This window comes from Loxodonta africana, chromosome 1, assembly GCF_030014295.1.
Source record: "Loxodonta africana isolate mLoxAfr1 chromosome 1, mLoxAfr1.hap2, whole genome shotgun sequence".
Taxonomy (NCBI): Eukaryota; Metazoa; Chordata; class Mammalia; order Proboscidea; family Elephantidae; genus Loxodonta; species Loxodonta africana.
The window spans coordinates 134526429-134552737 of record NC_087342.1 but is presented as its reverse complement, the minus strand read 5'-3'; the positions used below and the strand labels follow the sequence as shown (position 1 = coordinate 134552737).

Below are 26309 nucleotides of genomic sequence, written 5' to 3'. Positions count from 1 at the left end.
TCATCTGTTGATAGGCATTTAGGCTGTTTCCACCTTTTGGCTATTGTGAAAAGGGCTGCAATGAACATCGTGTATAAGTCTCTGAGTCTCTGCTTTCAAGACTTTTGGGTATATACCTAGGAGTGGAATTGCTGGGTCATATGGTAGTTCTATTTTTAGTTTTTTGAGGAACTGTCACACTGTTCTCCTTAATGGCTGTACCATTTTGCATTTTTACCAGCAATGGATAAGGATTTCAATTTCCCTTCATCCTCACCAACATTTGTTATTTTCTTCTTCTTCTTTTTTTAATCTTAGCCATCCTAGTGGAAGTGAAGTGGTATCTCATTGTGGTTTTGATTTGTATCTTTCTGATGGCTAATGGGAGTCCTAGTGGCACAGTGGTTAAGAGCTCAGCTGTAACCAAAAGGTTGGCAGGTCAAACCTACTAGCTGCTCCTTGGAAATACTATGGGGCAGTTCTACTGTGGCCTACAGGGTTGCTTTGAGGCAGAATTGATGGCAATGGGTTTGGTTTTTTTTGGATGGCTAGTGATGTTAAGCATCTTTGCATGTGTTTGGTGGTCATCTGAATGTTCTCTTTGGTGAAATGTCTATTCAAGTCCTTTGCGCATTTTATGATTGAGTTATTTGTCTTTTTGTTAAGTTGCTAAAGTTTTATGTATATTTTGGTTATTAGATGCATATTGGATATATGGTTTCCTAAGATATTCTCCCAGTCAGTAGCTTGTCTTTTCACTTTTTTTGTAGTCTTTTCTTTTTTTCCAAACTTATTTTTTTTATTGTGCTTTAGATGAATGTTTACAGAGTAAATTAGTTTCTCATTAAGCAATTAATACACATATTGTTTTGTGATATTGCTTGCCAACCACATGATGTGTCAACACTCTCCCCTTTTGACTTTGGGTTCCCCATCACCAGCTTTTCCATTCCCTCCTACCTTCTTGTCCTTGCCCCTGGGCTGGTGTGTCCATTTAGTCTCATTTTGTTTTATGGGCCTGTCTAATCTTCGGCTGAATCTCAGGAATTACTTTAGTCTGGTGGAGGTTGTGGTAGTTGTGGTCCATTAGTCCTTTGGACTAATCTTTCCCTTGTGTCTTTGGTTTTCTTCATTTTCCCTTGCTCCAAACAGGGTGGGATCAGTGGGTATCTTCAGTGGCCGCTGACAAGCTTTTAAGACCCCAGATGCTACTCACCGAAGTAGGATATAGGACATTTTCTTTATAAACTATGTTATACCAATTGAGCTAGATGTCCCCTGAGACCATGGTCCCCAGTCCTCAGCCTAGTATTTTCATTCCTCAGGGAATTTGGTCAGCAGTTTCAAATCCGCCAGGCACTCCTTGGAAACTCTGGGGGGCAGTTCTACTCTGTCCTATCGGGTCGCTATGAATCGGAATCTACTCGACGGCACTGGCTCTCTTGACAAAGCTTACACAACCTTGCTTTGGTCAAGTTGTGCTGTGTGTAAAATCTTTTGATGAACAAACCAGCAACGTCTTAATGGAAGGAGTTTGGTAGTTGGAATTCCTTGGGATACTTAATCTATAGGACACAAATTACATTTCGATACTTAATGTTGATTCTTTGGGCTCTTTTAATGAAGGCGATTTCCTTTCTTTAGTGCAGAATGCTTTCATTTCTGTATTTATTATGGATACTTCCATAGTTATTAAGGCTTTTATTATGCACAACATGGAAAATTTTAACTAAAAAATATCCAGTCATATATTTTGTTTAAGGTCTCGATTAATGTATGATAAAGACATAATATTCTACATTTATTTTATTTCACACTGGAGACCTAGTTTATGCTCTTCATATAACAAATAGAAGTAATGAGCCCTTTCGTTTGCTTTTTTGTGTCTTTTTAGGCTTCAGACACTTTCATTAATGAGTCAGCTAATATAAACAAACACTGTGAAATAACAGCCCTTTTTTATTCCTAGAAGCTTGACATCTGGAAAAGTGTTTACTCTCATATTCAGAACTAGATTTTTTGTTTGTTTGTTTAAATAGAGGCATAATTAGGCCATTCAGCAGTCTGTGAAGTACAGGTTAAACTTGAGTCAAAATAGCATTACTGAAATAAAGAGATCAATGAAAATATGTTACTTCCCCCTGAAAGTCACAAATATGACCTTTGAAAACTTGCTACGTCGGCTATTCTGGGAAAAGAAACAAGCTGGTGACTAAGTGCGAGGTATATTAAGAGTGTCCCACACACTGTTTAACACACAATACAGCAATTCTTAACAGTAATAAGGAGAAAAGGAAGACCAACGGGAAGAAGGATAGAGAGCTGCCAGGCTGAATTCACCATTACCAGTATTTCAATGGGAAAAGGTGCACCTGAATACCTCAGTAATTTATTTAGGTTAGAATTATCCAAAAGAAACAAAAACTAAACTTGAATTCAAATGTTGCTTCCAAGGCTGGAATGACAAATTGTCTTCCCCTTGTTGGCATGGAAAGCCTTCTGTTTTCTCAGTTTACATAACTTATCGATCATGAGTCATACAGTTTCATTTGCCCTGTACATATACAAAGTATTTTAAGAATGTCCGATAACTGCTCCCTTTCAGGTTTTCCACTTGCATCTTTCCAAAATGTCCATTGTTGCTTGTGAGTGGGGAAGAGGAGTTGGAAACCAAATTATTACCAATAGAATGCTTTGTTACCTACGGCCCAATCTTGTCAATATTTACTCCAACGGTTTAAGAAAAAAAAAAAAAAAAGTCAGACTAATCTTCAGGTGAATATATTTCTGATTCTTATCCATTTTATTGCTGCTATGCAATCAACAAACATACCATGTTCTGCTTAATACAAGCCCTGACAAATTTTTCTTGTTTCTGAAGATTTCTAGTTTCTGTTAATGAGCTTCTGATGAGTGATGGATCAATGTAACAATTGGTATCTTAAATCTGTGCTCCATAAAATTAAAAACAAACAAACAAATAAAAAATCTGTTAAGGTTTTAATGACAGTTTAAGAAAATGATATATTTTTTATTTTAGCAATAATCTAACACTCAAGAAGTAACTCCTGAAAATTTATAAAAGAACTTAATTTTGTTGGATCAAAGAGATGCAGAAACTACACAATCACAAAAATGCTGTATATTTTCACATAACTCCCTTTTGGAATGTCTTAAAGGAATAAAATAAAAAGAAATCTAGTTTACACATTTCAGGAAGCACTTCCATATTGTATGACATCCTTATTAGGGTACATGTTAAAAAGAATTGCTTTATAAATTCTTTGCAATATTTACATTCTTTACAATGTGCTTCCATGGAAAACGCTGCCTTGTGTAGAGCACAACTCTGGATTATCTGATTCAATTTTATGGGACTCTGCACCTTGCGTTCTGTTGTACATAAGGTCGATATAAGTTGGAAGCGACTTGATGGCACCTAAAAACACCACCACATTTCACGGCCTTTGAGCTGTTTTACAATTCTATAAGCTCTAGATGGAGCTCTGGTGGTGTAATGGTTAAAAGCCTGGCTGCTAACCAAAAGGCCTGCAGTTTGAATCCACCAGTTGCTCCTAGGAAACCCTATGGGGCAGTTCTATTCTGTTCTATAGGGTCGCTATGAGTCAGAATCGACGCCAGAGTAATAGGTTTTAAGTTGTAGATAACTGGTAGGTAGCATTGCAAAATAATTCTTGTCTTATAGACATGTAACTAAATTCTGTCTGGTGAGGTTCAACTGACTTCTCTCCAAACTGTGTGGAAGAAGACAGTTTTGTCTTTCTTTGCACATGCATTTCAATATTCTTGATCTTTAAATGTGTCTGTTCTTCAGATAGGCTTTGAGATGGTTGTAACACCTTACTAAATTCCCTCATTAATAATGATTTAACTTTTAAAAATATGAGTTAAATATCTGTTTAAGCCATGATTTTATCATTTTTTTGGAAATTATTCTTTAACAACAATATAAAGGAAAAGCAGGGTTTGAGTGGAAAGCTTTAAAATGAGGTTGTTTGTCCTTGGAATATATCCCAGAGAAATAAGAGCCTTTACACTAACAGATATATGCACGCCCATGTTCCTTGCAGTATTGTTTACAATACCAAAAAGATGGAAGCAACCAAGGTGCCCATCAATGGATAAACGGATAAATAAATTATGGCATATTCACACAATGGAATACTACGCATCGATAAAGAACAATGATGAATCCATGAAACATTTCATACCATGGAGGAATCTGGAAGGCATTATGGTGAGTGAAATTAGTCAGTTGCAAAAGGACAAATATTGTATGAGACCACTATTATAAGAACTTGAAAAACAGTTTAAACAAAGAAGAAAATATACTTTGATGGTTATGAGAGTGGGGAAGGAGAGAGGGAGGGAGGGTGAGAGGGGTTTTCACTAATTAAATAGTAGATAAGAACTATTTTGGGAAAGGGAAAGAAAACACACAATATAGAAGAGGTCAGCACAACTGGACTAAACCAAAAGGAAAGGAGTTTGCTGCATAAACTGAACGCTTCGAAGGCCAGAATAGCAGGGGCAGGCGTTGGGGGACCATGGTTTCAGGGGACTTCTAAGTCAATTGGCATAATAAAATCTATTAAGAAAACATTCTGCATCCCACTTTGGAGAGTGGCATCTGGGGTCTTAAACACTAGCAAGTGGCCATCTAAGATGCATCAATTGGTCTTAACCCACCCAGAGCAAAGGAGAATAAAGAACACCAAAGACACAAGGTAATTATGAGTTCAAGCAACAGAAAGGGCCACATAAACCAGAGACTACATCAACCTGAGACCAGAAGAACTAGATGGGGCCCGGCTGTAACGGATGACTGCCCTGGCAGGGAACACAACAGAGAACCCCTGAAGGAGCAGGAGAGCAGTGAGATGCAGACTCCAAATTCCTGTAAAAAGACCAGACTTAATGGTCTGACTGAGACTAGAAGGACCCCAGAGGTCATGGTCCCCAGACCTTCTGCTAGCCCAAGACAGGAACCATTCCCAAAGCCAACTCTTCAGACAGGGATTGGACTGGACTATGGGACAGAAAATGATACTGGTGAAGAGTGAGCTCCTTGGATCAAGTGGACACATGAGACTATGTGGGCAGCTCCTATCTAGAGATGAGAGGGCAGAGGGGGCAGAAGCCGGTTGAATGGACATGAAAATAAAGAGTGGAGGGAAGGAGTGTGCTGTCTCATCAGAGGGAGAGCAACTAGGAGTATATAAAAAAACCACTGCTGTCGAGTTGATTCCGACTCATAGCAACCCTACAGGACAGAGTAGAACTGTCCCGTAGAGTATCCAAGGAGCACCTGGTGGATTCAAACTGCTGACCTTTTGCTTAGCAGCTGTAGCACTTAACCACTACACCACCAGGGTTTCCAGGAATATACAGCAAGGTATATATAAGTTTTTGTATGAGAGACTGACTTGGTTTGTAAACTTTCACTTAAAGCACAATAAAAATTAAAAAAAAATGAGGTTGTAATCTCTAATATGAAACACTATTACCAGTTTTCTCTTTTCCATCTTTTATGCTGTGATTTTACTCCTCTACTAACTTTCATTTAGCATCTATTCCTTTTTTTTTTTTTTTTTTTACCTCATATGAAGTTACTATTCTAAAGTTACTATTTTTATTGAGATCATTCATAGGAACCATTACATGGCATTCAGAGGGAACACTTCACAATATCCAATGAATAAAAAGCAGATTTGTATACTTACTGTGCCCCACCAGAGAGCATCTGCATATGTAGAAAACTCTTTATTGGCATCCTTTTCCACCAGATAGACAAGGAAAGATGAAAAAATAAGAACCAAAAATCCAATGTACCAAGCTGTGATTAATTCCTAGATATAAGAAGAATGAAAGATTTTTAAAGGCAAAAAATATTTGAAAAAAAAAAAAAAGACCCATGATTCCATTCACTGTGCTACTTCTGGGACAATTGTGATGAATTTTCAACAATCCGTTACATACCATGTCTCCAAACTGTTTTAACTAACTTCTGAAATGACTTAGTTTGCTTGTGATAGGTTCATTAAATATTGCAGCAATCAATGAAAAAGTTTAAAGATCTTGTTCTATAATTCAGTAAGCAAATCTTACCTTGCTGTGTGCGTAAACCACAGAGCCTAGTAATTTCCAAGTGCCTCCCCTTCGGTCCATGCGCACCATACGGAGAATCTGCAGGAAACGGAGACTTCTGAGTGCAGACGTGGCAAAAATATTACCCTGAGTTTTTGCAGAAACGACTGCTATTGAAGCGATAAGAACAATGGTATCTGAAAGAAACAGGTTGAAACAGCCATAAGTAACATGACTAGGAATTTTTATTTCTCAAAACAATATGTTAGAAAGGTTCACTTTGATTTAAGGCACAAAATAAACAGAACCTGAACCCTAGCCTTGCATAGCACTACTTGAGCTCTATGATGACTGAAGAGTGAAGACAGAGCACATGACCTAGACCTATCTATTGCCTTAGGTCTGACCCCTTGGCCATGTGTTTTATTATCCTTTTCTTTTTAAAAATTAATTGGTGAAAAATATATAGTATTTTCCATTTCAACCATTTTCATGTAAACAGTTCAGTGACTTTAATTATGTTTACTATGTTGTGCAACCATCACCCTCAGGGACAGATCACTCAATAAGCAAGACAAGTTCACGCTTAGGGCATCAACAAATAGGGGCACCAATTGTCCAAAGAGAAGACCTACAGGTGCCAACCAGAGAGGACACAAGGAAAAGTGAGCACCACAGAAGAAGGGAACTGGCAGGGCACAAATTAAATTGATAACATTTTATAAATTTTGTATATGATAACAATTATATTTTCCTTTTAATTTCAAACCAATTGGGTATAACTTCACATTCAGTTCTCTCTCACTGACCGCATAAGAACACGTCAGCAGCACTACAATCGCGTGATTCGGATCTGGTCCTTTGTAAAGTGAACCAAAACACATCTTTAGGATAAGCATGCCCTTGCATTTGTATCATGCTCTTTGTGATCACTCTTGCCCCCGTTATGGATCAGCAGTAGTCCAAATGAACTGTGACGATGTAGCATCAAAGGACAGAAAGTTAGTGTGCAAGTTTTTAAGTATTATTTCAAGATGAAAAGCACTCGTGGAGATCTGCGAAGGGCCAACCAGCAAATATTGTATGACAAATGAATGAAATTATTTCTGTCTTGTAAGTACTATTTCTTTTGACTATCTCAGACCTGAATAACAAAATCACATGACCCAAATCAATTTTTTTACTTACTGTTTATCAAATATAAATTTTTGTGTTGACACCCAAATTGAAATGCAAATTTTAATTCTATAAATTTTACTTGTTTTGTAAATTCTATTTATTCTCAATTACCCAAATTTATTTGCTATGGTAGGACCAAATTTAAAAAGTGATATGATTTTATATCCAGGTAAAATGAAATGGCAATAACTAAACCAAAACCAAACCCGCTGCTGTCAAGTCGATACCGATGCATAGCGACCCTATAGGACAGAGTAGAACTGCCCCATAGAGTTTCCAAGGAGCGCCTGGTGGATTCGAACTGCTGACCTTTTGGTTAGCAGCCGTAGCACTTAACCACTGCACCACCAGGGTTTCCGGCAATAATGAAGTGGAGTGAAAAATTAAAAGTTCACAGAAGACAAAAAGAAAAGGGTTTGTGAATTCCTAAAAAACAATTCCAAAATGAACCTCCTTTTTAAAACTTACATGAGTCAGAAGAGACTTCTTTTGCTGAATGCTCAAGTTTCATGGGTGCAAATCATTGTACTAGTACTGCTAGTGCTGAAATTACTAATAGTAATACAAATATGACAGAATTTGGTCCAAGTTCTGCATCATTCCTTGCTGTAGTAAAAAAATTAATAACGGTGTAGAAAGTGAAACTATTTTAGAATCTGAAATTGTTGCATCTGCTTACTTCATAAGTAACAGAAATACAGATTCTGCTTTGTGGAATAATTTTTCTTTTAATGATATAAATTACTGGATTGAAAGGGGGCCAAGTGATTGTCAGCATCACAGTGGGCCATTTGAAAATTGTGGCGAAAGTTTCTGGATGGTAAACAAACAAGGTTCTGTAGCCGGAATATATTTCTAGGCTGCAAAGATAATGACGAAAATTTTAAGAGAGTGTGGCTACCGTATTCCCCATCAGTCAGCTCTGTATATTGCTTTGTTTGCAAACGATGCAGTCCTAAATCACTCAATTCTCAATTTGCTATGGTTGGATTTAGCGATTGGTGCCACTCAAATATGATTGATTAACATGAAAACAGTTCAATCCACAGAGATTGTATGTTGTCATATTTAAACCAAAGACATGGTTTTGGCTTAAACTGGAAACACGAATTAATGAAGAGCATCACTACTGCAAATTCATTTTGCAAAGCATTGTTCCTGTCATTGTAATGACTGCTGAATGTGGATTATCTTTTTGAGGAAGAAATGAAGTGTTTGGGTTTCCACAAAATGCAAATTTTTTGGGTTTACTTGAACTTATTGTCCACTTTTAGCAGGTCACATCTCAACATATGGTAACACAGGAAAGGGCAACCCACTGTATATGTCTAAAACAATGCATGATGAATTAAATAAATTTAATAAGTGATAAAGTTCATGAACTTGTTTCAATGAAATAAGTATCGCTCTATATTTCAGTGTGTTTATCGATTCCACTCCTGATTTTTCTCCTACAGATCAGCTAAGTATTGTTTTAAAATATGTATCTCCAACAGATGGAACACCTGCCAAGCAATTTATCACATTTACTAGCTTAGAAAGTCATGCTGGTGAAGAAACTGCAAATCAAGTACTTCACTATTTATGTGAAGTTTGCAAAGTTGATTTTTCTAAGTGCAGAGGCCAGTCCTATGACAACGCTGCCAATATGTCAGGGCATTATAAAGGCGTGCAACAGACAATTTTAGAACATAATGAATATGCCATTTTCATACCATGCGCTGTGCATTCACGTAATCCTGTAGAATCCAGAGCAGTAGATTGTTGTTCCCAAGCAGTTGATTTTTTTTTTCTACTGTTCAGTTACTCTACACAATTTTTGCCACCTCTGCTCACAGATGGGCAGTTCTTAAAAATATATTCAGGCAAATGATTGAGTATTAAAATCTGTTTCTAATACACGTTGGGAAGCGCAGGCTGTAGCGATGAGTGTAATCCTAGAATCATACACCCAGATTCTAGATGCCTTAGAAAATATTGCTGAAGACCAGACACAAAAAGGAGATACCAAAAGGAAGGTGAAAACATTGCCAACAAAACGCAAACACTAGAGTGTGTATTTATGTTGGTTATGCGGAATAATGAAGAAGCCCTTTTGGTGCATTGAGTAAGTGTTCGGCTGCTAACTGAAAGGTCAGTGGTTTGAACCTACCGGTCACTCCACGAGAGAAAGATGTGGCAATCTGCTTCTGCAAAGATTACAGCCTTGGATACCCTATGGGGCAATTCTACTCTGCTTCAATTGGAATCGATTAGATGGCAATGGGCTTGGTTTGGGTTTTATGTGGAATAATACATTGCGGAATTTTCATCAGATGAGTCAAGCTCTCCAAGATTCAGGAGTAAATTTAAAGACACGCACAGCTCTCTACAGTCATCAACAAGGTATTTACATAATTTTTTAAAAATAATTTTTATTGTGCTTTAAGTGAAAGTTTACAAATCAAGTCAGTTTCTCACTTATAAACTTATATACACCTTACTACATACTCCCATTTAGTCTCCTCCTAATGAGTCAGCCCACTCCCTCCTTCCAGTCTCTCCTTTCGTGACTGTTTTGCCAGTTTCTAACCTTCTCTACCCTCCCATCTCCCCTCCAGACAGGAGATGCCAACACAGTCTCAAGTGTTCACCTGATACAAGTAGCTCACTCTTCATCAGCATCTCTCTCCAACCCATTGTCCAGTTCCTTCCATGTCTGATGAGTTGTCTTCGGGAATGGTTCCTGTCCTGGGCCAACAGAAGGTTTGGGGATCATGACCACCGGGATTCCTCTAGTCTCAGTCAGACCATTAAGTCTGGTCTTTTTATGAGAATTTGCGGTCTGCATCCCACTGATCTCCTGCTCCCTCAGGGGTTCTCTGTTATGCTCCCTGTCAGGGCAGTCATCGGTTGTGGCCGGGCACCATCTAGTTCTTCTGGTCTCAGGATGATATAAGTCTCTGGTTCCTGTGGACCTTTCTGTCTCTTGGGCTGATAGTTGTCGTGTGACCTTGGTGTTCTTCATTCTCCTTTGATCCAGGTGGCTTGAGACGGATTGATGCATCTTAGATGGCCGCTTGTTAGCATTTAAGACCCCATACGCTACTTTTCAAAGTGGGATGCAGAAGGTTTTCATAATAGTATTATTTTGCCAGTTGACTTAGATGTCCCCTGAAGCCATAGTCCCCAAATCCCCACCCTTGCTCCGCTGACCTTTGAAGCATTCAGTTTATTCAGGAAACTTCTTTGCGTATGGTCCAGTCCAGTTGAGCTGACCTTCCCTGTATTGAGTGTTGTCCTTCCCTTCACCTAAAGTAGTTCTTATCTACTATCTAATCAGTAAATAACCCTCTCCCACCGTCCTTCCCTCCCCCCTGAATGTGTTCTCAGTTTAAACTATATCTCAAGATCTTATAATAGAGGTCTTATACAATATTTGTCCTTTTGCATCTGACTAATTTCACTCACCATAATGCCTTCCAGTTTCCTCCATGTTATGAAATGTTTCACAGATTCATCACTGTTCCTTATCGATGTGTAGTATTCCATTGTGTGAATATACCATAATTTATTTATCCATTCACCTGTTGATGGATACCTTGGTTGCTTCCAGCTTTTTGCTATTGTAAACAGTGCTGCAATAAACATGGGTGTGCATATATCTGTTTGTGTGAAGGCTCTTATTTCTCTAGGATATATTCTGAGGAGTGGGATTTCTGGGTTGTATGGTAGTTCTATTTCTAACTTTTTAAGGAAACGCCAGATAGATTTCCAAAGTGGTTGTACCATTTTACATTCCCACCAGCAGTGTATAAGAGTTCCAATCTCTCCGCAGCCTCTCCAACATTTATTATTTTGTGTTTTTTGGATTAATGCCAGTCTTGTTGGAGTGAGATGGAATCTCATCGTAGTTTTAATTTGCATTTCTCTAATGGCTAATGATCCAGAGCATTTTCTCATGTATGTGTTAGCTGCCTGAATATCTTCTTTAGTGAAGTGTGTGTTCATATCCATTGCCCAATTTTTAATTGGGTTGTTTGTCTTTTTGTGGTTGAGTTTTAACACAATCATACAGGCACTGGTCGGAGATGTCATAGCTGAAAATTCTTTCCCAATCTGTAGGTGGTCTTTTTACTCTTTTGGAGAAGTCTTTAGATGAGCATAGGTGTTTCATTTTTAGGAGCTCCCAGTTATCGGGTTTCTCTTCATCATTTTTGGTAATATTTTGTATTCTGTTTATGCCTTGTATTTGGGCTCCTGAAGTTATCCCTATTTTTTCTTCCATGATCTTTATCGTTTTAATCTTTATGTTTAGGTCTTTGATCCACTTGGAGTTAGTTTTTGTGCATGGTGTAAGGTATGGGTCCTGTTTCATATTTTTGCAAATGGATATCCAGTTATGCCAGCACCATTTGTTAAAAAGACTATCTTTTCCCCAATTAACTGACACTGGGCCTTTGTCAAATATCAGCTACTCTTATGTGGATGGATTTATATCTGGGTTCTCAATTCTGTTCCATTGGTCTATGTGCCTGTTGTTGTACCAGTACCAGGCTGTTTTGACTACTGTGGCTGTATAACATGTTCTAAAATCAGGTAGAGTGAGGCCTCCCACTTTCTTCTTCTTTTTCAGTAATGTTTTACTTATCCGGGGCTTCTTTCCCTTCCACATGAAGTTCGTGATTTGTTTCTCCATCATATTAAAAAATGTCATTGGAATTTGGATTGGAAGTGCATTGTATGTATAGATGGCTTTTGGTAGAAAAGACATTTTTACTATGTTGAGTCTTCCTATCCATGAGCAAGGTATGTTTTTCCACTTATGTAGGTCCCTTTTAGTTTCTTGTACTAGTACTTTGTAGTTTTCTTTGTATAGGTCTTTTACGTCTTTGGTAAGATTTATTCCTAAGTATTTTATCTTCTTGGAGGCTACTGTGAATGGTATTCATTTGGTGATTTCCTCGTCGATGTTCTTTTTGTTGATGTAGAGGAATCCAAGTGATTTTTGTATGTTTATCTTGTAACCTGAAGCTCTGCTGAACTCTTCTATTAGTTTCAGTAGTTTTCTGGAGGATTCCTTAGGGTTTTCTGTGTATAAGATCATGTCATCTGCAAATAGAGATAATTTTACTTCTTCCTTGCCAATCTCGATGCCCTTTATTTCTTTGTCTAGCCTAATTGCTCTGGCTAGGACCTCCAGCACAATGTTGAATAAGAGCGGTGATAAAGGGCATTCTTGTCTGGTTCTCGTTTTCAAGGGAAATGCTTTAAGGCTCTCTCCATTTAGAATGATGTTGGCTGTTGGCTTTGTATAGATGCCCTTTATTATGTTGAGGAATTTTCCTTCAATTCCTATTTTGCTGCGAGTTTTTATCATGAATGGGTGTTGGACTTTGTCAAATGCCTTTTCTGCATCAATTGATAAGATCATGTGCTTTTTGTCTTTTGTTTTATTTATATGGTAGATTACATTAATGGTTTTGCTAATATTGAACCAAACTTGCATACCTGGTATAAATCCCACTTGGTCGTGGTGGATTGTTTTTTTGATATGTTGTTGAATTCTGTTGGCTAGAATTTTGTTGAGGATTTTTGCATCTATGTTCGTGAGGGATATAGGTCTGTAATTTTCTTTTTTTGTGGTGTCTTTACCTGGTTTTGGTATCAGGGATATGCTGGCTTCGTATAATGAGTTAGGGAGTATTCCATCATTTTCTATGCTTTGAAATACCTTTAGTAGTAGTGGTGTTAACTCTTCTCTGAAAGTTTGGTATAACTCTGCAGTGAAGTCGTCCGCGCCAGGGCTTTTTTTTTGATTACCGTTTCAATCTCTTTTTTTGTTATGGGTCTATTTAGTTGTTCTACTTTTGATTGTGTTAGTTTAGGTAGGTAGTGTTTTTCTAGGAATTCATCCATTTCTTCTAGGTTTGCAAATTTGTTAGAGTACAATTTTTCGTAATAATCTGATATGATTTTTTTAATTTCAGTTGGGTCTGTTGTGATATGGCCCATCTCATTTCTTATTCAGGTTATTTGTTTCTTTTCCTGTATTTGTTTAGTCAGTCTGGCCAATGGTTTATCAATTTTGTTAATTTTTTCAAAGAACCAGCTTTTGGCTTTGCTAATTATTTCAATTGTTTTTCTGTTCTCTATTTCATTTAGTTCAGCTCTAACTTTTATTATTTGTTTTCTTCTGGTGCCTGATGGATTCTTTTGTTGCTCGCTTTCTATTTGTTCAAGTTGTAGGGACAGTTCTCTGATTCTGGCTTTTTCTTCTTTATGTATGTGTGCATGAATCGATGTAAATTGACCTCTGAGCACTGCTTTTGCTGTGTCCCAGAGGTTTTGATAGGAAGTGTTTTCATTCTCGTTGCATTCTATGAATTTCTTTATTCCCTCCTTAATGTCTTCTATAACCCAGTCTTTTCTGAGCAGGGTATTGTTCAGTTTCCAAGTATTTGATTTTTTTTCCCTGATTTTTCTGTTCTTGATTTCCACTTTTATGGCCTTGTGGTCTGTGAAGATGCTTCGTAATATTTCGATGTTTTGGATTCTGCAAAGGTTTGTTTTATGACCTAATATGTGATCTATTCTGAAGAATGTTCCATGTGCACAAGAAAAAAAAGTATACTTTGCAGCTATTGGGTGGAGTGTTCTGTATAAGTCTTTGAGGTCACGTTGGTTGATTGTAGCAATTAGATCTTCTGTGTCTCTATTGAGCTTCTTGCTGGAAGTCCTATCCTTCTCTGAAAGTGCTGTGTTGAAGGCTCCTACTATAATTGTGGAGCTGTCTATCTCACTTTTCAATTCTGTTAAAGTTTGTTTTATGTATCTTGCAGCCCTATCATTGGGTGCATAAATATTTAATATGGTTATAACTTCTGGTAAATTGTCCCTTTAATCATTATGTAGTGTCTTTCTTTATCCTTTGTGGTGGATTTAACTTTGAAGTCTATTTTGTCAGAAATTAATATTGTTACTCCTGCTCTTTTTTGATTGTTGTTTGCTTGATATATTTTTTCCATCCTTTGAGTTTTAATTTGTTTGTGTCTCTGAGTCTAAGGTGTGTCTCTTGTAGGCAGCATATAGACGGATCGTGTTTCTTTATCCAGTCTGGGACTCTCTGTCTCTTTATTGGTGCATTTAGTCCATTTACATTCAGTGCAATTATAGATAAGTATGAGTTTAGTGCTGTCATTTTGATGCCTTTTTGTGTGTGTTGTTGACAATTTCATTTTTCCACTTACTTTTTTGTGCTGAAAAGTTTTTTGTAAATTGTGTGTTCCTCATTTTCACAGTAGGTGAATTTATGTTTGCTCAGTCATTATGTTTTTCTTGGTTTTTTTTTTTGAATTATGGAATTGTTAGACCTCTTTTTGGTTACCTTAATATTTACCCCTATTTTTCTAAGTAAAAACCCAACTTGTATTGTCCTATATCGCCTTGTTTTCCTCTCCATATGGAAGATCTATGCCTCCTGTATTTAGTCCCTCTTTTTGATTATTGTGATCTTTTACATAATGACTTCAATGATTCCCTGTTTTCAGCATTTTTTTCTTTTTTAAATTAATCTTATTTTGTTTTTGTGATTTCCCTATTTGAGTTGATATCAGGATGTTCTGTTCTGTGACCTTGTGTTGTGTTCGTATCTGATATTATTGATTTTCTGACCTTTAGTAATTCTTATAGCTTTGGTTTGGCTTTTGTAAATTCTCTAAGCTTGTGTTTATCTGTAAATGTTTTAATTTCACCTTCATATTTGAGAGAGAGTTTTGCTGGATATATGATCCTTGGCTGGCAGTTCTTCTCCTTCTGTGCTCTATATATGTCATCCCATTGCCTTCTTGCCTGCATGGTTTCTGCTGAATAGTCTGAACTTATTCTTATTAAGTCTCCTTTGTAGGTGGCTTTTCTTTTATCCCTGGCTGCTTTTAGAATTTTCTCTTTCTCTTTGGCTTTGGCAAGTTTGATGATAATATGCCTTGGTGATTTTCTTTTTGGATCAATCTCATATGGGGTTCGATGAGCATCTTGGATAGATATCCTTTCATCTTTCATGATGCCAGGGAAGTTTTCTGCCAACAGATCTTCAACTATTCTCTCTGTATTTTCTGCTATCCCTCCCTGTTCTGGAACTCCAATCACATACAAGTTATTCTTCTTGATAGAGTCCCACATGATTCTTAGGGTTTCTTCATTTTTTTAAATTATTTTATCTGGTTTTTCTTCATCTATGTTGGTGTCAATTGCCTTATCCTCCTGCTCCCCCATTCTGCATGCCAATTGCTCAGTTCTGCTCCTCTGACTTCCTATTGAGTTGTCTAATTCTGTAATTTTATTGTTAATCTTTTGGATTTCTGAATGCTGTCCCTCTATGGATTCTTGCAGCTTATTAATTTTTCCACTATGTTCTTGAATAATCTTTTTGATTTCTTCAACTGCTTTATCAGCATGTTCCTTGGCTTTTTCTGTAGATTGCCTTATTTCATTTCTGAGGTCATCCCTGATGTCATGAAGCATTTAGTATATTAGTTTTTTATCTTCTGCATCTGGCAATTCCAGGATTGTATCTTCATTTGGAAAGATTTTGATTGTTTAATTTGGGGAGTTGTAGAAGCAATCACGGTCTGCTTCTTTATGTGGTTTGATATCGACTGTTGTCTCCGAGCCATCTATAAGATATTGTAAGGATTTATTTTATATTTGCTCACTGAGTCTTACCTTGTTTTGTTTCAGTATACCCAGATGGGCTACTAGATTGCGCTGTCTTGATTGTTGTAGCCTTTGAATCACTTATGTTCTATTACCAGCTGGTTTGTGCTGTTACCAGATATATAAGCCTAAGAGTCCATTCACTATTCTTGAATAGAATCAGCTTAGGTGTTCTGATTTTGGGTCACCAAGTGTGTGGTGTAGACTGTCATCTATTAACATAGAGGCGTAGTGGTGATAGTTGTGTGCACCAGATTCTAGTTGCGGCAGGGAGTCACACTCTGGGGGGGGGGCAGGATGCTGACAGCCTTCCCCCATGTGCCAGTGAAGCAGGTGTGTCTCTATTCCTAAAGCACTTTGGTGGGTGGGCTCTGCAGCTGTACCTTAGGCACCCAGTGCTTGTACCTCTAAAGATTGGTAGGCGTCAGTATCCTCAGACCCCTTTGGCAGGTGGCTAGGTGGTTTGGGTGGAGCTTCAGCCCTCAGTTCCCCGTTGTGGATCAGTGAGGGCTCTGTTTAATAGGTAGAGATATCAGACCTGGAAAACTTGTCTTTCCAGTGATCCTCTAAAACAATTACAGTCAGATCTCTATGAGAAGTGCCTTTGTATTATAATAGCCACCTTGTTCCCTGTAGGGATGAAAGCCAAAGACTGTGGATCTCATATGCTTGGCTGGAGCTGGCTCTGTATTTTTATTCCAGTTTAGGGAAGTTAGGGAAGGATTTTTCATCCCTGGGTTGTTAGTAGCTGCTTCTCTCAGGCCAGGAGAATGGGTTAGGAAAAAAAAAAACAAAACAAAACCGCAGAGCACTTCACTCCCTGGCCCAGGAAATTCCAATGTTAATGAAGTCACCTGGGGTAGGGAGGGGAGAGATCAGAGAGATAGGAGAGAGTAGCACCCAGCAATATAGGCAAAATTACTTATCTTGCTTGGTGATGACTGTTTTATCTGAGATTCCCGAAGGACAAGTAGCCTGTGTGCGCTGGCTGGGTCGAGACTGCCCCCGAGGGTCAGGCCCACGTCCCATGCTTGTGCTGTCTCAGAAGCCAGGGTCATCTCCTCTGCTCCCAGTCCAAAGCCCAGCGCCAAGGTTCCCTGGCTGGGACACTGCACTCCAGGCTCCAAAACCAGTGGCTGCCTCCCGGTGACTTCTCCTCCTGTCTGCCGCATCATTGCGCTGCCTGCATATGCTGGCTGGGCTTCCCCCGAGGTCACTTCAGGGGGCTAGGGCTGCATCCTGTGCTTGCACCTTCTCAGGAAGCCATGCTCAGCTCCCCTGTGCCCAGTCCAGAGCCCGGTGCCAAGGTTTTCTGACTGGGACACTGGCTCCAGGCTCTGGAAACAGTCGCTGCTTCCCTGTGGTTGCTTATTCTCTCGTTAGCTGCGTCAGTGTGCAGCCTGCTTGCACTGGCTGAGTCTCTACCGAGGTTACCCCAGGGGGCTAGGGGTTAGGGCTGTGTCCCGTGCCTGCCCTGCCTCAGCCAGCCGCAATCAGCCCCGCCACTTGGCACCAGGGAGCTGCGAGTGCTCAAGGCTGTGAAGGGGGACACCGGTTCCAGAAGTGGTCGCTGCTTCAGGGCATGGCTTTTCACTCCCCTGTCACTCAGGTCAACTCTTTAGATCTGTGTTTGGTGGTCAGGGTTCGTAGATTGTCATGTATGTGATCGATTCACTGGTTTTTCTGATTCTTTGTTGCAAGAAGGATCTGAGGTAGCTTCTACCCAGTCAGCCATCTTGGCCCCGCCTTGGTATTTACATAATTTAAGAGTAGATTTTGAAAATTTTGAAAACACAATGAAACAAATACTGTCAAATACTGATAATTAAGCGATTCACTGTTGCAGCATAAGAAAGAAACAAGTAAATGAAGAAAGTGCTCCAGAAGTATCATTGAGTGCCAGAGATCAATTTTGCGTATCCACATTATACACCATCATTGACACACTTGAATCTTGTATGGAAAGAAGCGTGAAAGTATATGAAGTTCTTTCACATATAAATTCCTTTTTAAACAATGTGAATTCACCTGATAAAGAATGTATGAAGACATCCAAGAACTTAGTGCAGGCTTATCCAGATGACTTAAATATAAACCTTTCTAGGGAAGTACAACAATTTTATTCTTATATGAGAACTAAGTTTCTAGATTCAGGAATGACAAATTTTACTCATGTAGGCATGCATAATTCCATAATAGAAGATAAAACACAGTGCATATTTCCCAACGTTGAAATTGCTTTACCCATATTCCTAACTTTAATGATCATAAACTGTACAACAGAATGCTCATTTTCGTCCCTAAAGAGACCCAGAAACCCTTAGTGTACAACAATGATCCAAGAAAGACTCGATTCATTATCCTTGTTATGTATGGAAGTAGATATTGTTTGGCAGCTTAATGGTGATGACATCATTGAAGAATTTTTAAAAGCAAAGAATAGAAATGTTTTTAATTATAACATATTAGAGATGAAAGATCTATCTAAAAATAAAGTATGTAATTTGTTGCAATATTTGTTTTCTGATCATTAAATTTTCTTTTATGACATCTTTTCATTTGTTCATTTATAATGATAGCATTTATTACAAAAAAAGCATCACAACTGAAATACAAGCTGTGTAAACAAAATTGGTGGACAGTCAACTTTTTGTTGTGGGAGATCAACAGAATTTTACATTGATTATTGAAACAACTAAGTTCACTGGCTCCTTTTCTTTGCTGTATAATATGCAGAATATTCTTTTTGTAGAAAACGTGGTGTATAGTAAAAATCTTAGTACCCTGCAGCCACTAAAAATTTTATAATCTGGTTCATCTCATTCCGCTAAAATGGTATATGTCACATTTGTGTTCAACTGCTGATATTATAGTCGCATTTAAAAAGAAGTTACATCATGGGCAGCTAAGACACACACACACACACACACATATATATATATAAACCATAGCCATCGAGTTGGTTCTGACTCATAGCAACCCTATAGGACAGAGTAGAATCGCCCCATAGGGTTTCCAAAGAGTGGCTGGTGGATACGAACTGCTGACCTTTTGGTTAGCAGCCAAGCTCTTAACCACCGTGCTGCCAGGGCTCCATATATACATATGGGTATGAATATGTATAGATATATGTCTTAGGCTGGGTTCTCTAGAGAAGCAAAACCAGTAATGCCCATAAATATACATAGAGAGGTTTATATTAAAGAAACAGCTCATGCGATTGTAGGGGTTGGAATGTCCCAAGTCCTTGGATCGGATAGAGTCCTTTCCCAATTCATGGAGTCGCTGAAACTGGTGAACCCAAGATGAGCAGGCTGGAGAGCAGGGATTCCACTCACAGGTTGTGACAGTGGAGGAACCCCCAAGGTCGGTAGGCAAGACCACGAGGTTTCTCCTGAATCACTTAGCTGCAGGGGCTGGTGAACCAAAGATAGGCATGTTGGGGAGCAGGACTCTTGCTTGCAGACTGTGAAGATCGACGAATCCCAAGGTGGACAGGTAAGCTGCCAGCTCAATTTCCAAGAAGGAGGGGTCAGACAAGAGACAGCTGCTGGATCCAGAACAAGCCTTTGCAAGGCGAGCAGGAACAAGTAGGTGGCGGAAGGCGGGGAGATGAAGGCTGGGGGCGGTGAGCCACCACAGGCCCCACCCCCACCAGTACTGCTCAGCAGATTCCATCATGCAGGTGATCACATTTCAAATTTCATATATATATATATATATATATATATATACATACATGCACACACACACACACATATATATATATATAACTCACATATCCAATTCGAATGTGTGAGTAGGCAGAGGAGGGGCACTACAGGTTATCAGTTTTTATGGCCCTCACATGCCTTAATCTGGTCCTGTTCACCACTATTCACTTCAAACATTTTTTTTTAGCACAATTAACAGAAACTGCTTAAGCAGTACTCCATGTTTCCTCTCCCACTTGCCACTGGCAACCACTAACAGGCTTTGGTCTCCGTGCATCTGCATATTCTAGATATTTTGTATATGTGGGATCATATAATAGCTGTCCTATTATGTATGACTTATTTCACTTAGCATAATGTTTTCAAGGTTCAGCCATGTTGTAGCATGTATCAGAACATCATTTCTTTTTGTGACTGAATAATATCCCATTGTATGTATATACCACATTTTGTTTATCCATTCATCTGTTGATGGACACTTGGGTTGTTTCCACCTTTTGGCTACTGTGAATAATGCTGCAGTGAACATTGGTGTACAAGTATCTGAGTTCCTGCTTTCAAGTCTCTTGGGTATATACCTAGGAGTGGAATTGCTCGGTCAAATGGTAACTCTATGTTTAACTTTTGACGAACATCCATACTGTTTTCTACAGCAGCCGCACCATTTTACAATCCAACCAGCAATGGATGAGGGTTCCTACATATCCAATTTTGAACCACATAATATTTAACCTCAACAAATTGGACAATGGCCCCTAGAATGTTTAGTGATTCAGGAGACCTTAGTGCTATTGCGCAGCCTTCCGTAACATCTCTGGTTTCATTAATATTACTGTTCGGCAGAAAAGAGCTCTTGCTTCAGTCCTAAAGACATGGTTTCCTGGATGATGCAGCAGAGGCACTGTGGCCTGTCCAGGCATGAAGGCACCACTTAGTTTAATCATGTCTCTTGCTTTTTGTTCAAACAAGTTACAGTCTGTGAAAAATTTCCTTATGCTGCGGAGTCTCCAACTTTGCATACTATTTGACAAAGGCCTCAACTAAAGATGAATATGCTCTGCTTTCTGTATAGGGTCTTCTTTATACCTGGTCAGTCAATTATATGTAAGTCTACTGCACAAATTAAATAATATTACATTTGTTATAACAATGTATGTAATTATGTACTCTATGCATTGCATGGAAATGGATAATTAATATTTGACATATTGACATTTGGCTTACAAAATATCTACCCTTTTGTAAGCTAAAAAGAGAAAAAGAGCAGCTAATGAAAGCATAGGAAAGATTAAAAAAAAAAAAAGATAAAAGAGGGAAGTAGACTTTGAAGGGGGAGAAGTGAAGTGGGGATGAATGGCCTCCTATGGCAATTTTAACTTAAGCAAGCTTGACCTTAACATCTTCAAATAAAATTTCCTTCCTGTTCCAAGTTGGCTGTGCACGACTGGGCTTCCATACTCCAAAGAAGAGTTAAACACTTCAAGGGTGTTGAATTTATAACATGTCTGTGATCCTCAGGATTAACTGTTGTATGAATGAGTATTCATCATTCATTTTGGTCTGGCTCCAAGCACTGGGAAAGTTCTGGTCCCCTGTCAGGTCTCCTCATATGGACTGAGATGATCTTTCAAGCCACTCTCCTAGTGTCCCTTTGAGTCAGTGGTTGGAGAGAGAGTGTCAGTGGTTGGCAGTGCAAGGGTCAGCTGAAGGGCTTTTTCCAAACAAATCTGAACACTGGGTGAGTTTGTGGGAAAGTACAGAGAGCCAAAAGTGCATCCTTGAGTTATAGCTCTCTGTCCTGTTGGAAATGAAAAAGAATCGAGTGTGTTGACACAGATGCTGTAGACATACTTTAAGTGAAAAAAAATAAGTTACAAAAACAGTGTGTAAAATGTGATCTTATTTTAATAAAAGTATATATTAGTATAGGAATAGAAAAAATGTGCAAGAATATATGTATATTATTAACATCAATTATGTCTAGGGGTAGAAGGATGGGGGTATGTGGGTAAAGAGTTTTTTACTTTCTAAATTATTCATTTTTGTGATGCCTGAAATTTATAAGCATTTATAAATATTTCTTTTGTAATTAGAAAAAATCTATTTTTTAAAAAAGAGTTATGTGTAAACATATCTATTCCTTTTCATCATTTGAGGGGATTTACTCCTGAGATTAGCAGTTTATAGACAGAGACATCTCTTATATGGCCCTACCGAATATATGTTTTACCTTATTTCTCATTTTAAACACACTGTTTCCTCCTAACTGTACAAAAAAAGAAAAAAATAACACCCCATTTACTATGTTAAAATATTAGAAATAGGCGAAATAAGTAAATGACTAATAGGGTTACAGAAAAAGCTAGAAAGAGGGACTTACTATGTGCCTGGCACTTTCTTTAGACTTAATATTATCTAACCTCTTAACAACCTTGTGATCCCATTTTACAGATGAAAAAAGAGAGGCACAAAAAGCATGTATTGTGTTAGTTTAAAAATCAGACATAATCCAAATACCAACAGCATTCTTTAACGAGACGGAAAAACTAATCACCAACTTTGTATGGAAAGCAGAGAGGCCCTGGATAAGCAAAGCATTATCGAAGAAAAAGAACAAAGTAAGAAGCCTCACACTACCTGATCTCAGAACCTACTTTATGGATGTGGTACTCAAAACAGCCCGGTACTGGTACAAAAACAGACACATAGGCCAATGGAACAGAATCAAAAACCCAGATGTAAATCCATCCACCTATGATCAGCTGATCTTTGACAAAGGACTAAAGTCCATTAAATGGGGAAAAGACCCAGTCTCTTTAACAAATGGTGTCAGCAAAATTGGATGCCCATCTGTAAAAAAGTGAAACAGGACCCATACCTCACATCATACACAAAAGCTAACTCAAAATGGATCAGAGACCTAAATATAAATCCTAAAACGATAAAGACCATGGAATTAAAGATAGCGACAATGCTTGGGGCCCTAATACATAGCATAAATATAATATAAACCATAACTAACAATGCACAAACACCAGAAGATGAACTAGATAACTGGGAGCCCCTAAAAATTTAACGCTTATGCTCATCAAAAGAGTTCACTAAAGGAGTAAAAAGAGAACCTACGGACTGGGAAAGAATTTTTGGCTATGACATATCTGGCAAGGGTCTAATTGCTAAAATTTGTAGGATACTTCAACACCTTAACAACAAAAAGACAAACAATCCAATTTAAAAATGGGCAAAAGATATGAATAGACATGTCACCAAAGAAGACCTAACAGACACATGAGGAAATGCACATGATCATTAGCCAAATCAAAACTGCAATGAGATACCATCTTACCCCATTTCTGGCACTAAACAAAAAAACCCAAAAAACAAAAACCAGCCCCCCCACCAAAAAAAAAAAAAAAAAAAAAAACAGAAAATAACACATGTTGGAGAGGTTGCAGGGAGACTGGAGCTCTCCTACACTGCTAGTGGGAATGTAAACTGGTACAACCACTATGGAAAACAACATGGCACCTCCTTAAAAATCTAGAAATAGAAATACCATATGATTCAGCAATCCCACTCCTAGGAATATATCCTAGAGAAATAAGAGCCATCACATGAATAGACATATGCACACTCATGTTCAATGCAGCATTATTCACAATAGCAAAAATATGGAAACAACCTAAATTATGGTACATACATGTAATGGAATATTGCCCAATGGTGAAGAACAATGATGAATCTGTGAAACATCTCACAGCATGGATGAATTTGGTGGGCATTATGCTGAGTGAAATAAGTCAATCACAAAAGGACAAATATTATATGAGACCACTATTATAAAAACCCAAGAAAAGTGTACACAGAAAAAAAAAAAAATCTTTGATGGTTACAAGGGAGGGGAGTAAAGGGAAGGGGAAATCAACAACTAGATAGTAGGGAAATGTTAACTTTGGTGAAGGGAAAGACAACATACAATGTAGAGAAAGTCAGCACAACTTGACCAAGGCACAGTCATAGAAGCTTTCTAGACACACCCAAACACCTTGAGAGTTATTGGGCTGAGGGCTGAGAACCGCAGTGTCAGGGAACATCTAGGTCAACTGGGATAATATAGTTCATAAAAAAAGGATCTACAGCCTACTTTGGTGAGCAGGGTCGGAGTCTTAGATGTGAGCAGCCATTTAAGATACTTCTATTGGTTTCATCATGTTTGGAGCAAAGGAGAATCAAGAAAACCAAAGACACAAGGGAAATATTAGTCCAAAAGGCTGACAGACCACATGAACCACAGCCTCCACCACCTTGAGCCCAGAAGAACTAGGTGATACCTGGCTAATACCATGGAGGGTTCTGACAGGGATCACAATACACTGTCCTGGACAGAGCTGGAGGAAAACGTAGAACAAAATTCATATTCATACACACACAAAAAAGACATGACTTACTGGTATGACAGAGACTGGAGGAACCCCTGAGACTATGGCCCCTGGACACCCTGCTAACTCAGAATTGAAGCTACTACGGAAGCCCGCCTTTCAGCCAAAGTTTAGTCAGGCCTATAAAACAAACAGAGCCTTGGTGATGAAGTGGTGAAGAGCTCAGGCTGCTAACCAAAAGGTCGGCAGTTCAAATCCATGAACCACTCCTTGGAAACCCTATGGGGCAGTTCTTCTCTGTCCTATAGGGTTGCTATGAGTCAGAATCGACTTGACGGCAATAGGTTTTTTAAATAAAACTAACAATAACACAAATGAGGAGTATGCTTCTTAGTTCAATCAAGTGTATGAGCCCAAATATGCAACACCAGCCATAAAACAAAGACAAAAAAGCAGGAACGGACAGGACAACTGCAAGAATGGACACAGGAAACCTGGGGTGTAAAGGGAAAGCAGAAGAGTGCTGACACATTGCGGGGATTGCAACAAATTTGTGTACAAATTTTTGAATGAGAAACTAATTTGTGCTGTAACTTTCACATAAAGCTTGTGTGCCCGTGCGCGCACACACACACACACACACAAACTGCTACAAATCTGATAGACTGCACCACAAAAAGCATGCTATGAAATTAGTTCATTAGAGAAAACCTGAAACTGCTGGTTTCAGACAATTAAAAAATTATGTAAACAGTAAATCATGATTTAAATATTTGAAGTCACAAAATACACAAACATAACCACAGGTTTGATTTAATACAATTGTTGAAATGCAGCTCAGAGGAGAAAGTCAGAATACAGTAAAATAAAACCATAGATGAGAAACCAAGTGGCAAAGTGTAAAAGCAGTCACAAAAATTTCTAGAGTCATTCACTGGATGGGTTAGAATCATCCACTGGAATTTCGCCATCAGTACCACCTAGAATATTTCCTAGGCTAATATTTCAGTATAGATTTGCCTCAACATAAAGAAAACAAAAATCCTCACAAATGGACCAATAAGCAACATCATGATGAACGAAGAAAAGATTGAAGTTGTCAAGGATTTCATTTTTCTCGAATCCACAATCAATGCCCATGGAAGCAGCAGTCGAGAAATCAAATGATGCATTGCATTGGGCAAATCTGTTGCAAAAGACCTCTTTAAAGTGTTAAAAAGCAAAGATGTCACTCTAAGAACTAAGGTACTACTGACTCAAGCCATGGTGGTTTCAACTGCTTCATATGCATGCAAAAGCTGGACAGTGAATAAGGACGGCCAAAGAAGAACTGACACCTTTGAATTACGGTATTGGCAGGAAATATTGAACATATTGTGGACTGCCAAAAGAACAAAAAAATCTGTCTTGGAGGGAAGTGCAGCCAGAATGCTCCTTAGGAGCAAGGATGGCGAGACTTTGTCTCACATACTTTGGACACTTTATCAGGAGGGATCAGTCCTTCGAGAAGGACATCACGTTTGGTAAGGTTGAGGGTGATCCAAAAAGAGGAAGACCTTCAACAAGATGGATTGACAGTAGCTGCAACAATGGGCTCAAGCATAAAAATGATTGTGAGGATGGCACAGGATCGGGCAGTGTTTTGTTCTGTTGTACATAGGGTTGATATGAGTCGGAACCAACTTGATGGCACCTAACAACAACATTTTACAAATTGTAAGTAATCTTTAACTTTATTTTGTATTCTTTATTTTTTTTTGGCCAATTATTTTATATTCCACTGATACTTTACCCAGTCTTTAGTGGTGTGGCTTCAATCTTAAGTTGCCCATTTTTTAGGGACTATAACACGATGCACGATGCGTCTGTCAGTTTGTCTTGCTGGGTATTTTGTGTGTTGCTGTGATACGGGAAACTTTGCCACTGGTATTTCAAATACCAGCAGGGTCACCCTTGGTGGACAGGTTTCAAAGGAGCTTCCAGAGTAAGACAGACTAGGAAGAAGGACCTGGCAATCTACTTCTGAAAAAATTGGCCAGTGAAAACCTTATGACTAGCAGCGGATCATTGTCTGATATAGCGCTGGAAGATGAGCCCCCAGGTTAGAAGGCACTCAAAATACGACTGGGGAAGAGCTGTCTCCTCAAAGTAGAGTCGATATTAATGATGTGGATGGAGTCAAGCTTTTGGGACCTTCGTTTGCTGATGTGCTGCAAATATCCATTAATGATAGGAACATGGAATGCATGAAGTATGA

At 38.5% G+C, this 26309-nt stretch overlaps 1 protein-coding gene across 2 annotated transcripts in view; it reads right to left on the bottom strand.

Moving 5' to 3' along the window:
* The window catches only part of KCNQ5 (potassium voltage-gated channel subfamily Q member 5), a 628816-nt gene that overhangs the window by 118645 nt on the left and 483862 nt on the right, over positions 1-26309 (bottom strand). For both annotated transcript variants that reach the window (XM_003404395.4, XM_064287960.1), the window contains 2 exons: positions 6109-6284; positions 5724-5849 (listed from right to left, as the gene is read on the bottom strand). In XM_003404395.4, the coding sequence (XP_003404443.1) occupies positions 5724-5849; positions 6109-6284 (302 nt within the window). The remainder of the gene's footprint in view (positions 1-5723; positions 5850-6108; positions 6285-26309) is intronic.